The sequence below is a fragment of the Manduca sexta genome, chromosome 14 (genome assembly GCF_014839805.1).
Source record: "Manduca sexta isolate Smith_Timp_Sample1 chromosome 14, JHU_Msex_v1.0, whole genome shotgun sequence".
Lineage (NCBI taxonomy): Eukaryota > Metazoa > Arthropoda > Insecta > Lepidoptera > Sphingidae > Manduca > Manduca sexta.
In genome coordinates, this window is record NC_051128.1 from 5585137 (window position 1) to 5604288 (window position 19152).

The 19152-nt window shown below is 31.3% G+C and overlaps 1 protein-coding gene across 2 annotated transcripts in view; it reads left to right on the forward strand.

The window, feature by feature from the left end:
* LOC115456163 (facilitated trehalose transporter Tret1) overlaps positions 1-19152 on the forward strand; it is a 37939-nt gene continuing 18787 nt past the window's right edge. Inside the window, exons 1-3 of one of the 2 annotated variants that reach the window (XM_030185115.2) lie at positions 1-381; positions 8405-8588; positions 18107-18242. In XM_030185115.2, coding sequence (XP_030040975.1) covers positions 362-381; positions 8405-8588; positions 18107-18242 — 340 coding nt within the window. In that variant the 5' untranslated portion in view covers positions 1-361. Of the gene's footprint in view, positions 382-5432; positions 5612-8404; positions 8589-18106; positions 18243-19152 lie in introns of those variants that run through there. The other variant, XM_030185106.2, reaches the window with a different exon arrangement.

Genomic DNA, 19152 nt, shown 5'->3' on the forward strand with positions numbered 1-19152 from the left:
GCTGAAGCGGCACAGTGGGTGGAAGTGGGTGTGTGTTCGCGGCACGCTCAGAGCTCTACACTCGCAGCGCGGACGGCTCTGTCGGCAGTCCGCCGGAGTCAATCCGTGTTACACGCTCGTCGCGACCGCTTTTATATCGATCGTTTTAATTTCCTGTGTTATAACAATACAAAATTACAAAAACAGAACAGTATTTTCGGTGATTCGAGGCGGTCCACACGCGAAACCTTTGCCTATAAAGCTAAATAAAAAGTAGAATTCGTATTCAGTTTTGCAATTCGTGGAGGGCAAAGGACCGTTGTGCATCACGAATTAAGCTTTGAACACTTTTATGTTAAGTAGTAAAATATAACTTTTCATCATGAAGGATAAGAAAAAGCGGTAAGTTCAATAATTTAGTTTTTGTTATAATAAAAATATTTTATTTAGTTTTAACTTTACAATAAGAAAGTTTACAATATGGTTACAAAAACAAACAAGAAAGACATATAAATTCAGCCACATTAAATAATATTCAATTATTTATAATATTCTTCGGGTCTAACGGAATCATTAAGTTTACTTTTAAAGTTTTACCCCATATATGCAAGATGCTAAATAGGTGCATATTAAAGATCACGGTTGATTACGAAATCCCAACCATGATACAAATAGTGTTACTTGTTTAGGCACGTAAAGTTGAACAATATTTTTATGTAAGAAATGAAAGGAATGTTTATATGTGAATGCTTCTTGACATTAGACCGTACACGTGCGTATTTAAAATTCACAATCAAATGGCTTTCACTAACAAGATAGTCATATTCACAAAAAAAAATTACTTTATGAAAAGTATATTTTTTTATAGTTTATTTAATTAATTTTGAGTTAAATAAATGTAAGTACAAATAGTTAGGAAACATCCACTTATTCAATAAGTTACAAAATTAAACAATACCTACATTTCCTAAGGTATAATGAAGAATTGTTAAATAATAATCACTACCCAGGTAGAAAGCTATGTATCTCAATCCAGACGGTTTTGTGGCAATGAATCCTTTTTTACGGACACTGCTCGAACATTCGCGCAACGGGTTCACGAGCAAACGAATCTCATACTTGAGACACCTGTTCCCCACAGCTGCTCTATACATGTTTCTGTTAACACAAAACCCCTCACTTAACGTACACATGGGTTGGGCCATTGCGGTAATGCATTATACGTAACTATATGTACCTATTCCGTCAATGGCCCGTTTGTTATGTTAAAAATAGTCGTGTATTTTTCATGTCTTTAATATATTATCTGAGCTGTTGCGATATCCGTTTCATCGAAAGCTAGGCACATAATAAACAGCATCCAAAAATATTATTGCGTTGTCGAAATCATATCCGGTGCAACTGAATACTTAGTATTATATTACATACCTGTCTATTATTCTGAGAATTTTATTTTGTCGTCACGTTACGTTCAATTCTTTATGGCAATAGTATGAATATTTATTGTTTAATAGGTATGTTTACTAGCGGACGTTTTTTATTCCTGCGATGGATGCTGCAAACCATCGGATGTTTTTTTTTTTATAAACTGATAAAATCTCTTAAGTTAACGATACGCGCCCGCAACATTGACATAACCGATGCTAAATGTTTGCACAGTTATGTAAATAAAATATTAATTCCGTAGATTCTGTAATCTACTTAAATTCTTCATCCTAATCTATGCCTGTCCTAAGCTGCATCATTCTTACCAACTTACCATATTCATATAAATCAAAGTTTGTATTCTCCAGACGTTGTTACACAAATCCACTTCATGTCGGTTATTTCTGTCCTTATCAGATATCCTGATAATATTCAAAGGCCTAATTCCTCAAGAGTACCGGGGTGTGGACTGTTAAAATTGTTAGAAGAGTTTTGTCTGTTAGATCATTGCACATGTGCAAGTAAATTTAAATTAGGACCAAAAAATATTGCTTAGATATAACTCTATTTAAATCACATAGAAGTATTATATTCGTGAATGTTTTTTAATGTATTGTTCCGGATCAATCAATTTCAAAATATACACCATTAATTAAATGTAAGTAACCTCAGCTTTTTGTTTTTATTACATATCTACTTACATCAATAAAATAGTCACTCATAACTTTAAATGACCGGATCAGCTACTAAATCTGCTGAATCATTACCTAATTTTATATTATATTTGGTATTTATCTAAATCATATATACATACACTATTTCTGCATCTACCCCAAGATAATCGAAAATATATCCTCCTATTCTAAGAGATTTTCTTACAGTTCCCCCACATTTACTTCCCAGCTATCTCCTCCCAACTTTCCTCCAGGACCCTGCAGTCGCTAAGCCGGGGGATTCCAGTATCCCATTCGCAGGTTTCCCCCGGTGTCGACTGCAGGAACCGATACAAAAAAAAAACAAATTCGTCCGAAATTACATACGACATTCAAAGGTGATTGTTCTCACCTTCCATAATGGAAACTAACATACGAAATACAAGTCATAAATAAAAATAGTTTCCAAAGTTTTACTTGTTCTTTGGCCGAATAATGATGCTAGAAAAGAAAAAAAAATACTTAATACATTTTTACCATTTTCAATTGAATTTTCTTGGTTAATTCATTACTTAGATGGGAATACTTCCTGTTTGCAATTCGCAACAGTTAGTATGGCGCGTCACGGCGGTGTGCCGTCAAACGGCAACTTAGGACAACAGATTAAACTTATAAGTACGTATTTCTGCAATATAATGCAGAAATAAGTTTCATTTGCAAATAATTTTGTATTTCTAGCAAACGCGTGTAAATTCAGTGTGAGCCGTGGCGCCCAACACAACGCGCGCTGTCTCGCTACTCCGTAAATGAGGCCTTAAATAATTACACATAGTGCATAGCTTACTTTACAAAGTTCGCACTCTGCAAACAAATATAAAAAGTACAGGAATGTGAAATAACCTATCTTAGCTACTTGTTAATACTAACGTAGTGTATATATAATATCATAAAAGCTATGCATATAATACCTAATTTATCTAACTATGTAATGACTTGGATTCGATCTTTGAAATAAATTAATTACTCTTATAAAACAAAGGTCAATAACGCAAAAATCTGATGAGTTGCGTCATAACAATACAATCCATATAAATTTACTGAATACATTTGTTATCTTGGCATAGGCAAAAACATTTTTTGCGACATTAGATGTATCTCGTAGGTATTTTTATTTCTTTTGTCACTTATTGATGTATAAAAAACTTGAGATACTAAGAGGTAAAATATTTATTCAGTAATCGTATTATGACAAGATATTAAAAAGACGTATATTAACATCACAAAATGATCCCAACATAAAATTGATTTACAAAATGTTATATGATTGTAATAAATTAGCAGTAGGTAACAATTTTAGTTAAATAGAATGTTAGCCTACATGATAAACAGTAGATATATTAAAAAGTATGTAGCACATCATTACAAATATATATACTGTTTACTTGCCACGAATTAATTTCTACGAGTAAATACCCACTTCATAGCTGTTTGTTTTTGAAAGAAGTCACTCAAATAGTGTTGACCATGGGCTAACGCCATATGGACTAACTTAGGCATTGAGGTAGGTAGGTACTCTTTGAATAATGTCCATTACAAACTACGGTATTAGTCCCATAACAACTAATATGATACATTTAAAAATACTAACTGAAATATACAAGAGGTATTCACCATTACATCTCTATATACCCGCCACTATACCGTACTTAGTAATATTATTATTAATATAATTAGATCTCCATTTTATAACAAGCATTCATTTAAAAAGCCTGAAGTCACATAACTTGTTCGATTTTGAGGTACCAAAGTATTGAACATTCAACATACTTATTGATATAGAATGGTATAAGTAATCTGACGTAAATTACAAAGTCCATGAGCATATGAAATGGACATAATATAAACGAATGCAACATAATAATATGTTACATAATACATTATATGGTAGAGCCGCACTATCGCCAGCATCGTTTAAGATTCGTGTAGGTTGGCAAAACTGGGACAATACCACTGTTTCACAGAAAAATTGCAGCCAAAGGTAACAGTTTTACCGGTGCGTTGTATACACAATACTCAATAAACATGCTCGTCTGTAATATGCATGCACCTGTGTCTGCGGAAGATTATGCTTTATATTATCACATAAATTCAAATCTCTTTAAACTAAAATATAAATATACAAATTTACTATGTTCTTTAATTATCCTTTTAACTTTTTCTTTTCTATACTTATGTTTAATTAATTGAGTATCAAAGAAACAAAACACCGACCAAATTATGTGAAAACAATTATTTTTAAAATGTTTATAAGTCAGGCCGTTAAAGGATTTAACGTAACGTAATATTTTCAAATATAATATATACCTATTTTATATACTTTAATGTGCAGTTATACAAACTTTTTAATTTCTCTCTTAAGGTGGTAGCTCAAGGTCCATTTTCATACATTTTGTTTCGGCTTTAATCTGGGTAACTAAACAAGTATTGGCAAGTAAAGAATTTAAATTCACGTCTAGTTAGTGATTAGTTCTCGCAGTTGAAAGAAAAATGTAAAAATAATTAATAATCATGGATATTTCGGCCTTTAAAATTTAATATGACGAAATTTTAAAGGCAGAAATATCCATGATTATTAATTATTTTTACATTTTTTCTTTCAACTGCGAGAACTAATCACTAACTAGACGTGAATTTAAATTCTTTACTTGCCAATACTTGTTTAGTTACCCAGATTAAAGCCGAAACAAAATGTATGAAAATGGACCTTGAGCTACCACCTTAATAAGCGCTATTATTAGCGGTTTAGATTGCACTTTGGTCACGCTATTTAACATTTCTAATCATTGAACATGTAAATTACTTCATATTGTTCTTCCAGCCAGTTATTGTCTTGCAAAATTATGATATGAAACTTTTTTAGTTTCTAAGATTCAGATGTCTACCTACTATATTTAAAGAAAGAAATATGTACTATATTTTGTATTTAAATTTATCTGCCTACAAACTCCTTTTGAATTGCAAGAGCAAAACAGAAAATAAGAATTATTTATCGGGTCCATAAAATATTTAGTCAATTTGGACTCTACCACCAGTTGGGAAACCAGTTCTTACTCTGTACCAAAGAGGAAAAAGCTAGAAATTCCAATGTAGCTGTGTCAAAGTGGGATGATAATGAGTTCATTACATGTCAGTTATTGGTGTTTACTGACAATCATTATGTTTCCTTCCCGCCGGAGTTTGAACCCAAATACCTCAGAATTAATTATGAACAAAGATCAGCTCCTCAATTCAAGTACTTGGCCTTCTCTTAGAACGTATAAATAGAATTAACCTGAAACAAGAGTTCACAGTGATAACGTATTGACATTTCTAGTGCCAGTTGTGCGGGATTCCTTTGGAAACACGACGTTGCATCCTTTATTTCCTAAATACAACGCTAAATGTAACGTTGTTTATTGTGTACATAGTGATATTTTGACAGTGAAAATGGTTGTATTGATTTTCGGTTACGCTTTATCTTTTAATAAAAAATTTAAGATTGTCAAAGTTCAAAGGTGAGGTAATCTAATGTAGCCGTAAGTGTAACCTCAGCAGTACACAACACGTACATTGAATCGTCCAAACTCTTAACATATCCTTTATTAATAAATATTTATTGATAGGCTGTTTATAAAGCAGGTCTTTGTCGTAAACAAACTGTCATAACTTTGTGCAAAGGAGATCTAGATTTGCAATTCAAAGAAACCTTTTTCGTCAACAATCTTTAATTCATATCGTTATTAATTGATGATTTGTTTGTTTATAAGTTTACTGTTCTGACGTAAGACGTAACTAACAATATTATAATGCCAGAAAATAACCAAATAAAATGATAATTTTTTCTTTTATAGAAAGTAGCATACCTACAAATAATATAGTAAAAATTGAGTAAACCTTCACCTATTTCATAAATTATTTATACATAAAAGGCCGATACTCCAAATAGCCAAAAGTCTGACAGAATATTAAAATCCTAATTCCTACGTAAACATGTAGTAGCAAGTGGGTGTTTTATGTAAATATATACATTTTTAATTGATGATAAGAAAAGTGTGTTACTCAAACCTTATTCAAATGAATCACTCAAGTTCGCACCGCAAATTTTATGGCATGGTTTGACAGTAGGTAATTAACGAGACAATGTTTTATGTCTCGAACAATTTAAATATGTCGATTAAAAATAATTTTATGTATCTACCTCAAAGAGTTCTAAGATACCTAATATAGAGCGGACATTGGGAAGACTGACATAAAAATTTTGCACTTATGTGATGGTTACTCAATCTACCATGAAATTGCAAAACATTAATGTAAAATATTTCACATCTTTTCCGTATCATGATTTGCGCGTTTTTAATGTGAATATTAGCATATTTTCTGTAAATATATTATTTCTGTATCAATATCTAAGGAGGCTGTGACATCTTGTCAAACGGACATTTAAAAATGAGACAGCGCCTTACTACCAATTGGTAATAACTTTTGGAGCAAAAATTTAGGCTTGATGTCCTGTCTATAACTAGTTAGTTAGTTAGTTGAACTATGTAGTTACATAGTTTAATTTCTTTTATCTACCTTAATTCTTTCATAACTAAACTAACCGGTAATAATATAATGAAATTAATTCATGCTGATAGCTGAACTCACAAGGTGACATGCTTAGAACAAAATAATTCTAGGTCAGGTTTTAAATTAAACACAGATAGTGTCATATTGAATGTGTAATATTATTCTACTCATCAAAATGTATCTGAATGTGAAGAATAAGTATTTATGATAACTTTGCGAAAATTTGGAATAATGTTTATCCGAAATTTATATACTTTTATCCAGGAAATACGGCACGTGAAAATATACTTCCACGGGGTCACAAATCAATTATAATAATTTTATGTATTTTTTTATATTTTATCGAGCTCCGATGTCTCAATATATAATGATGACTTATTTTAAAAGCAAACAATATGGCACCATACATATACCTATTAATAATGTTATATTTAACATCTTAACATCAGTTAAATATTAAAAACAGACGTACGCTATGTTTCATACAACATAGTTAAAACATACTATGTTTTTATTTTTACATATTTTAAATTTGGAATATCACAATGATTCATTACAAAACATTATACAGTAGTATGTCACATGGCTTGTGTCCGGTTGTCAACTCTACTTTGAAGCGAGACTGTTCCGAGAAAATAAAGTGCCTTTTTAATATACACACACCCTCACGCCTTTAATCTACGAAAGGGTAGACAGAGGGGGCCTGCGGGCGAGGCTATCGCCATATTGGACGCAAATTCCAAACTCCGGGCTGATATTAACTGCATAAACACAATAACATTTTGCTCAATTCCATAACAGTATTGATTGAATGAAGAAAGAAGAATGAGTGGATTTAGATCTATGAGGGGGCCACTTGAGAAGAAATTGTTAGAAGAGCGAAGGTTCCTATCATGACTGTTACATAGGTATTGGAAATTAGAAAATAAATAAGTAGGAGGGGTAGATGATGTAAGTAGAAAAAAAAGAATAGTATGGGCGTGCAATGACCGGCGCTGGCGTGTAGGTAGCCATTTTAGTTGCAGTCGATATGTAGAGATGTGGTCATTTACGAAGATTATACACGAATCGAATGCAGTTATTAAGAAGGCGGTCCAGTTTGTTAAGATAATCTGCATTCAGATCAAAATAGCACACGTCACCATAGTCAATTACAGGAAGGATTAAGGCACGCACTAGCATAGTTTTGGTATTTGGTGGAAGGAAGTATATTCCATCTGTGCAGACGAATAATAACAATACCTTTATGATTATTTTAATCAGAACTTATCACTTTCCATTAAATGTATATGGCAACACCATAACACATATACCTATGGGCTATAATTACTGTGTGGCCTGTATGTGAATAGAATATTAATATATACGACACTAGATTTCTGTTTGCAAGTACGTGACCGCTTTGATAAATTAATATTTATATGTTACATTTTCCCAGAAACTGTTTAAGCAGAAACCCAACAAAGAACTATATTCTTTGTTTTACAAACATTTGACTGCTCATAAATATTAGTCGTAAAGGTTAATTAATACTTTGTAACGTAGTAATGATCTGCACACAATAATAGTTTAAAACATTACAATATAAAATTACCTATATGAAAAAAATACAATTTAAACAATGAGCAAAAAATATTTTTATGTCTTTACGTCACAGACAAATTTTTACTTCCTAATCTACACTAGTACTATCTTTAAAGCATTCAGCTCAGTTTTAAACCTAATTATTTCTTTAACAGCGATGGCGCTCACGAGGCGATGCTCGGCGACGGTCAAGTTCCTAAGATAGTAAAGAAAGAAACTCGGAAGAAGGACGACTACGAGGCACTGCAAAGCTTCCTGCGTAGTATAAGTTCCACTGCCACACTCCCACCGTACGTCAAAGGCGAGACTTATTCATCCGTCCGAGGCGTCTTCAATCAGGTATATATTAATTAGCTCATTCTTAACTTCTATAAACGGTCAGGTATCTATAATAGGAAACTTCATTTATAGTTTTACTATTTCCGTAGATATGTCTAGCCATTTTATTCAGAATATTATTATGAGTTTGTCAATTACACATACCCTGGTTTAAACGTTAATTTCGTAAAAGTGGTTGTTTTAATAATTTCATTACAACAATAATAGTACAATTTTTAGAATCATAAAAAAATACATGCCTACAATAATAAGCAGCTATGAGTGTTGTAAGATTATTAAACACGTTTTTCATATAAAGACTAAATTATAAGATTAAATTTGTATTTTAAACAAGATTATATTTATATTTTTATTACGATAACTAAAAATAACTGAAATACAAGACCTACTTTTTTGACTCTTATTAGATCACCACACCATACAAAAAACTCGATAATTATTATTTTCTTTACTTTCATTGATGTTGCGTATTTTGACGGTTTTCATTCATATCTTCATGCATATTTTGGGCTTTTTAAATTGCATATATGCCGATCTCTATTTTATAACTATCCAAGCATATATTTTGAAAATTAAAAAAGTCACGTAAGATTTACGAATTGCGACACATGAATTAATTGCTTAAGTGAGTAAAGGGCAAAACAAAGTTTACACGGAAGCCGGAAACTGTGTTTTCCTGTTAATCTTTGCTTTCCGGGTCGAATTAAAATGAAGGAGCGACTCAGAAAACTAGAACCATAAGGTAACTCTACAATCGGTACAAACTAATAAAAGTCTACCACATTGTAGATTATTACGAATAATACTGCGTGTTAAAGTAAGATAGGTAACAATTACAAAAGTTAAGTTGCAAAAAATGTGTCACAAGCTCAGTTCCTTTACGAAACTATCGACGTTCTATCATTCTCAAAATTCACTTATTTTAGTAAGTTTTTTCAGCTTTTCTAAAAATCTTCTCCGATATGGCCAAGAGTTATAAACCTTCTAAACAGGTACATGATAAATGTTAATATTATAATTATATTATTAATATGTTAATATTATTATAATTGTTATCACCTTAACTTATAATATTATGTATATATGTATATATTCTTATGTATATATGTATATTTATACGTATATGTTTATATAATTATAATATGTATTTTATGTATTTTGATAGTTACAATGTTACTTATATTGTATTTATAGTTATTATAGGTATTTTATATATACCTTCTTTTTCAATGTCGTATTATCGTGATGCACCTACCTTGATTATCTCTGCACCACCCTAAGGTTGACTGGTAGAGAATGCCTATGGCATTAAGTCCGCCTGTATACATGTGTATATTAAGTGCAATAAATAAAATGATAAATGTTAATATCTTTAATGTACTCTACATTGTTAAATTTGTAAATATACTACCAAGCAGTCATAAAGCTCAGTTAAAAATTCACAATATCAAAATACAGCTTTATATTCTAGCTCTACCAAACAAATATTTATGAATATCTTATCAATATTTTAAAACACGTGACAAAGTTTTTTTTTAGTAATACAAGTTTTATTACCATATACACAAAACAAATAAATATTTGTTTTTTCCTTATATATTTATGTTTGGTCGTTGCCCTTTGAAATTCATGAAGTCGGAACGCAATGTCCCAGAAAGCATAGTGGTAGCAGTGGTGAAGGGTCCATATAATCCGATTCCTGCCGGTTTCCCCTTATGTAGAATCTCTGTAGAATCTAATTATCATCAGAACGATTTGCAGACCGCATTTATTCATATTAGTACCTATATAGGGTTCCCTTTCGACACAGAGAGTATGTATGCACATGTATTAACCCCAATTTATTACCCTTTGTATTGAAATACAATATATTACGAATAAAAATGATTCAGAGAAAGTTCAAAACAATTCGATATTAAATTACCAGCACCGCAAATGGGCGATTGTGTCCCTCAAAAGAAGCTTTTAGAGTTATCAGTGCTGTTGCTTGGCTAGCAAAAACAGACTAAGTACACATACAAATTAATAGATATACAGTTTGCAATATCACTAATATCTTTAAAACATGATTGAATCACAACAATCATGATTGAGAGCCGAAAGAACCTTCGTCAACATATAATGTTATAACTAAATGTCAGAAGTTGTCCTAACTAATAAACAAATCGATATTGACCCAATTTTTTTTTAAATAGCGGACGGATTGGCAAATTCTCTTGCTATTATAATTTTTGGAGAAATCAACTGCTCTTTGTTCATTTTAGTAATTTGACATTGACATTAAAAAAAAGGAAAAAATCTAACATGGATATTTATTTACGCCTAAATTTATCCACATATTCCATAAAAAGGAAATTTTATAAGTATTGGTATATATTATATTCTTCGACAGATAATGTATTTGTATCGATATTAATATTTCAAATAACTAGTATTTAAATGTTATACATTCGAAATCGAATATAATGCGACTGTATCACGTGAAAAAACTAGCAATCAGCACAAAATATTTTGAATTTGATAATTATATATACAAGAATCACGCTACTCTACATTATTATGCAGTCAGAACACGTGCAAGGATCAGCGCAGTATTGGTACAATCAGTAATGTAAAATGCACGAGCGCACACACACAATTATACTGATCTGTGCTAAACTTGAGACTGCAGTGGTGTGCAACCTGGCGAGTCGAATTAGTTTTAAAATCATAGATAAATCTACTAAACCCGCGTCAAAATATTAATGAACGTATTATGGAAAGGAAATCATTCATTAATATTTCATTAATACATTAATATATTATTATCAGCAAACATAGACAAACGGTAGGTATTCTGTCAGCCAAGTTCAAGACAAATATAGTTGATATTGAATGCAACGTAAAAAATCAATAACCTAAAGTTATCATGGTATCAACTTAAAGATAACTTCTTATCTTATTAACTGAAGTACGCACGTAAGTGAGCACTATACGTGATATCATCGTAAGTAATAGGGGATGATAACCAAAAGAATAATCCGTGTGTACCAGCGACGATATATCCTACTAGAGTCCTCATATGAAATATTTCTCTTCAAATTTATTCTATCAACAACCTGAGGTTTCAGGAAGCGGGGTACTGTATTACAATTGGTCCTGCTAATATATCAGTTAATATGTGGTGGCTGGTGTGTACTGTCGCGACTGAACTATGTCCCACCATCGATTATAATGTACTACGTACTAGATTTGGCGTTCCAAATATTCGCTGTGTTCAACTGAATTGAACTGCAATCTATTCAAACTGACTAATATGATCAATATTGACAACTTGTGGTTGTGTACGGAGTGACGCTTATGATATAACTCGAGTCAAGTGTAAGCCTACATTTGAATAAAAATATTGGTCAAATAAGTAAAATTATTTGTTGTTCAGTGAATAATTAGGTTATAACAGTGACGTTTTGGTTGCCATTATAGTTCAGATTTTGAACAAATAGTTTATATGGACGTTCGTGTCTATAGAATATACATCAATGTGTCCCGCAGAATTATACTCGCGTAGGTCAGCGCCGCCTACACCTGTAATCGTCATCTGACGAGTTGCGCACACAATATGCTAACAATACACACGTACACCTACGGCGTGAGCTGTCAGAGTAACAAACTCTTTTCTAACTGAAGTTCAAAATGCCGATATACTTGATGATCCCATCAGATTTTGATATAAGTATGCCATATTTCACCAAAGTAAATTATAATTGTAAATTGTCCTTTGTATAGTATAATGTTTTAAATATATCAATGATATAATTAATAGTAACTAACGTGGTTCTGTAATTATTATCCTATAATATGTGAAAATATACTGTAATCATTATCCTATAATATATCTAAATATAAGAAGAATGCCAGAGGCGGGATCTATCAGTCTCATGTTGCTCCGTACTTAATATGAATCATTTCCGTTTTTTCATATCTTTTATCAAACTTACAGCATGATAAGTAAATGAGATTTTTTTCTATTTCTACAATCTTATAACCAGAGATTACAAAATCATGTTTCTTTGTACCTTAACGTAACAAGAAGCAAATGAGATCATACGCAACACGCATTAGTGATTAACGGAAGAATTAATAAAATAAAACTCTAATGACCTAAAATCTCACGACCCAAATGCAGATAACTGACAATTTCTAGGCAAATACGAACCAGACGTCTATTTTGAGCATACGCGTGTCTGGGTAATGATATATGCAATTTAATATACGTAATTGTATGTGTATCTAAATCTACCTAAGCCTAATATTAAAAATGGACGGTAATTTACGACTACTTTGCAGATAACATTTTTCTTTGCTCTCATAGAATTATTAGACGGCTCCAACGGCACATTATTGGTTCAAAATGTTGGTCACCATTAAAATCATCGGAAATAGAGTATTGGTCACAAACAAGGTGTCCAACATTATCTAGCCAAGAAGATAAATGCTTACTTTAAATTACTTATTTATCTAAAACCAAAATGTCATGACTGACAGATATAGATTATGATGAAGTACAGTTTTATTATAATATGCGATAAACGTGTGACTCAGAAAATTTAATAATCTTTAAATTCACACACCATCCGATTGTTTTAAACAAGCGTTTGTCAATAGTCGGGTCATTTGCTTCAAATTCTGCTTAAAACGTCAGAGTATTGACGTGAAGAATGGCTACAAATAGGTTTGTTATTGAAAAACACATTATTTCCAAAGGCAATAAATAGTACCGTGAAATTCCTTAGTATGTGAAGATTACGATGGATTAGTATGGATGATCAAATTTACATTTAAATATATCATAAGAAAAACTTTAAAACATCGGACCTTGACCAATTGTACACTAAAGTCCATCATTTTGCTAGTCTATGATTGCTTAACATTTTGCAAGAAACTTGCAATCCAAATAACACCCATTAATTCTTCTAAAGTAATAATATCAAATCCAGTAATAAAAATAATCAAGTGATTTAATTCTGTGCTACCTGGTAGTTATTACTGACCAAGAGTATGTCTCCAAATCAAATCATATTAACCTTTAAATATACTTACTACGAAAATAAAACTACGTACATATTTGGCTATAAAGATTACAGGTAGTTTGCAACAAAATTTGCTGCTAACTTTTTACCTTAAGGATAGAGATTAGAGAATCTATAAAAAATGGACGAATTTTCCAAGATTATAATCTTGGAATAGTAAAAAAAATCTTAATTTTGGAAATATGTAACTATAACATTTGATTGATTGCTTCGATATAATAGAATATGATGCTTGTACGTTCGCTATTTCAAATACTACATAGCAACCAATAATTGCTGACTCGACGCGCTAAATATAAAAATACACAATCTAAAACCTAACCTACACGTAACCCAAGAACGCGAAACAAGTGACTTGCAATATGAGATTGATAAGCTGTTTATAAATTAACTTTTGTTTGTACTGAGAAACTTAAAACCGTCCGCAGCAAAACACGCGACAGAAACACTGCGGTTATGAGCTTGTGTCAGCAAACACTTGATCCCAATTAAATTGATTGCTTGTACACAAGTACCATAACAAGAAAATTTACAAACTATATTTCAAAAGTGAATTCACACGTGAACTCACTCATCGCCATAACCGAACCGAATATTTTAATTACTTCTAATTTACAACGATTAATGTAGTTGATTTCACGCGTACATGCTCGCTGTACATGTAAATTTTAATTACAAAAGTAATATTGCTATTATAGTATTGATCAAAGTATTATATATCATTATAGTTTTAAGGACAAATTATTTTAGAGAAATAGACAGTCAATAAATCTTTACATAACAGTCGACCTCATTGCAGCAATCAATATTATAAAAACATAAGGCATGTGAATACAGATATTAAATATTGAGATGAGAAAACTAATCTGTCTGTTGCGTTTTCTAATCAGTTTACTAACTATTTAGAAATTGTTTTAGCATTCTTGAAATTTTTCGTAGCTAATCATGTGAACAATCTTCTAAACGGTCATAAAATCGCCAAAGTTTAAACCTTGAAAAAAACTTTAATGTCAGCTAAACTTCTTTCTAATCTACTTTGAGTGTCATTATTTAAAGGTTAATTACATGGGCATCAGCACGTGGTCTCTCTATTAACTTGCTTAAGTGGTAAATGTCTACTCCAAAGTACAATCCATTAATGGGTGCAAACTTTGGTCAAGTAAAAAAAAACGCCGCGTGAACACTCAATTAGCATTAATATCAAACATATTTTAAGATTTAAAATTACATTTGTTGACTCTGTTATATAATATACTATGTAATAACAGCCCTGCATTATATTCTGTTTCACTGCTGGGCACGGGCCTCTACTACTGTGAGATTAGGCCTGAGTCCTCCACGCTGACCTAGTGCGGATTGGTATATTCCTATAGTGAACTCAGATATACAGGTTTCTCACGATATTTTCTTTCACCGTTAAAGCAAGTGATAATTCACAAAGAATACACATTATTTTAGAAAAGTCAGACGTGTGTACAATTGGGATTTGAACCTGCGGACATTCGTCTCGGTAGTCCGTTCCACACCCAACTAGGCTATCGCTCGCTTGTTGACTCTACATTCTACTAATTAGATATTGCATTCAAAAGTTTCGATATATTGTATAATAGGATAAAAATGCTATTATTCTTTCTATTTGATTTTTTAATTAAATTACATATATTTATGAACACAAACAATGTAGTGAAAGTCCTTGTCCAGCTGCCGAGTGTATAAAGATATAAACAACTGAGGAAGATAAAGCGACCGTGCGGCCCATAGACTGATAATGTCTACGCTACAAATGCATATCGACGGTTGAAAGTCAAAGTGAAAGGACTTAAGCGACGTTTTTTTTTTTCAAAAAAATTAATTATTTAAAGAATAACATATAACAACGTGTTGATTTAAAATATGTATGGAACTTAGTGCCGCAATAAAATTTCGCTTAAGTCAATTCGCCTTTCAACCGTCTATATGAAAGAAACAAATATTGGACTGTCAGTAGCCTTGTCTCGGGCTTGAGAATCATCAATTGGGAGGTTATTGCTCAGCCCATTCGTTATCTGCTATCCCAATAATTAAATAAATGATTATAATAATTAATAATATTGGCCTTGTATTATATACCGTCCCACTGCTGAACACGGGACTCCTCTACTAATGAGAGGATTTAGGCCTTAGTCCAATTCGCTGACCTAGTGTAGATTGGCAGACGATGAATATGAATAGTATATTACAATTTAATTTTCATTTATTTATTTTAACCTTCATATACAGTAAATGTATAAAGATAGACTTAATGCCTAGGGTATTCTCTAACAGTCAACCTTTGAGTGATGCAAAGATGAGATGGCGTGGATTTATGAAAAAAACATTAATAAGACAATACATATACTATATACGTAAATACGTATAATAAATGTGCATATATTTATCATTAAATAAATACATATTATTAGAACAGGTGGAAAAATTATAAATACTAATAAGTCAATAATATGAAGTCGTAGAAGCTTTATCAAACTTTAAATTATTCTGATTACAAGATATCTAAATACACTAATGAGCATACACGCTCGCAACATAAAACGTTGGAAAAAACACAACCACGCAATTACAGATAGAACTTCTAATTGCTTAATATACAAAAGAATATAAAGAGAATAAATAAACTTACATATAACATTAGGTCTAGTTCTTATACAGGGTCATTTTGACATTGAGTTATTCAAAGAAACCACATGTGTACTTATCTTATTCAAATAACACTTTACAATAGGTTATTCACACCGTAGATGTAAATTGTAAATAAAATAGTGTAAGTTTCGTACTAAATAAATATAAATAAAAAAATATTTAAATTTTATATTATTATCTATCAGAGTTAACACTTTCAGTCAAAAATATACTCACGTACACTCCGTATTAAAGATATCAGAAAAGTAAAAACTGGGTTTTTGATGAAAATATTCATTTTTCATGAATATATTTGGCATGATTATTTTTTTTTAATGGTTACTTAAGAAGCTTGTTCGTAATTTCAAGACTACGTCGCTCCATACGTCCGTTTCACAGGTGTTCACTCACTTTCCACAATTTCAAAATATTTTTTTAATAAAACCCTAGTCCTAGACAAAAGAAACTATTTATAATGCCCACATTGAAACTCAAACTATGAGGTCCACTCCGCACACAATATTAAAAGAGGTAAACGAGGGTTCGTAGTTTCCTTTATTAACGCTATGTCAAAATGACCCTGTATATGGCCTTTCCATAAACTATAATAATCTCATAAAACATAACCTACATAATATACATTATACATTTCATCAAAAGTCCAAGATATAGTAGTATCTAAAACAAAATTTATTTCTATGTGAAAAACTAGTTCTAAATTCTATATATTTTAAAACCTACGCACCGAACAATTAATTATTTTTTTATACATTAATACAATTGTATACAATATTCTATAAATCTAATGCTGTCTAACCTCAATTTAGATAAGGTTATAATGTTGAGCAAAGTATATAGGTATTCCTTATTTGTTTTAAAGATCAATGCTTTCAATGCTGTCTAATAATGCAAACCAGTATTAAAACATGTTTGCTTTATTCCAAAAAATACTTATGTAGGTACGTATAAACATACTTTTATTAGAGTACTAACAAATTTTGGGTAACGATAATAATCCTATTCATCAAACAGTAAGGGAAGCATAGAGTTTCACTAATATAGTCAGAAAATTTAGAATTTAATTGTAATGATAAAATTTTTAGCTAATTAATTTTTTTTATTATATTTCATGTATGACTGCTTGAAAACACTTACCTTTCGTGGCTAAGGTGGCTAATGAATCTTAATTGTCGTTGAGGAAATTCGTATAAAATTGCCTAATTATAAAAATAAGGTTAAAGAAGGTTACAACAATATTTAGTCATCTCGTTAAAATGAAACGATTATCACAGCGTACTAAGAGCCATATTAATTTACTTTTGTATACTTAATGCATCTACGTAAAAATCTTAGCTATAACAAAGATACACTATGGCATAAATATATTAACGTTTAATATCATTTTTTTATAAAATATTACTCTTTGTTGCTCAACAAATGAAAAAATTATGTTTAGCGCCGTACCATTTTGTTGAAAAAGCTCGGTGGGTGTTTTACATGAACACTGAGAATATTTTCGATTTAAATTTATGCCATAAGTCGGCTGTTCATTGTCCAATATATCTATGTGATAATAATACTTATTTGTATACAGTAAATTATTTCACGACATGAAATAACCCATTTATTTATGCATTACACACATGACTCTTCTATTAGTCCCTTCAAGAAGAAAAAATATGTAAATCATTAGATATTACCTACGCAATTTAGTTGAGGTCGAGCTAGTATCATAAATATATTAATTGCAATTATTAGTACTCACTTTTGCTATGTATCTAATTGTTACAGTGTCTTATAACATGCGCCGTGCTTATTCTGGCAGCTGGTGCCGGCCACCCTATCGGGTTTTCGGCGGTAGCACTGCCACAACTACGTGAAGAAAACAGCTCTATGAGAATAGATGACGAAATGGGATCTTGGATTGGTAAGTTAATTTATTAAAGGCTAAAACGAGAAAATTATTAAACAGATGGATCTGCGAATGATTATAATAGCGCCTATTAACAACAACAAAGAGTCTAATATTTACTAGTGTTTTATTTAAGTTGGTAACACAATACATAATGTAAAACAAAGACTCGACTCTTAACAATGCTAATACTCTGACCTCCACCACTGTTAAGATTGCTAAACTATTCTCTATAAAAACAATGATATACCTGTAGTAACAAAACATTGTTTTTAACACATCTTTACCTAATGTACCGTTATAGAAAAGCCTCAGATGTCGTAAATACACGCTGAACAATAACTAAATAAGGAAATATTGTGTACATATTTATTCTTGCTTATAATTATGTAGGCAGATAATTGCAAACTAGTTTGCTTGTAGCCTTCAATTCACTACATGATGACACGGTACACGCAAAACCGTTGCTTGCACAAAAAGCATAGCTGTCGACTTAGAGGCCATGAACCTACCGAAGAGATACTGCAAATCAAAGCAATAAAGCATACACATATACATGTATGAATATTATTGAAATCATAATAGTTTAAGTATATCATAAAAATATAAACCGATGAGTTCACATCTACCACGTAAAGTTTAAAGGTCGATTTCGATTGCTGAATTATATACAACAGACATACATGCATTTAGTTGTGGCAATATACTAACTGCTGCAGTATCCGCCTTCAACAATCATAACCGTTAAATGCTAGTTTATTTCGACACGTTTAATATTACTACGTCAAGTCTCAACCATATACACCTATCTAAAATGTAATAAATATTAATATGTTTAAACTAACCATACATATCCAAAAGCTTTACTTGAACTACGATTTTATAACAAGTTTAAAAAATTGTCGAGGCAGACGCTAAGTTGTAA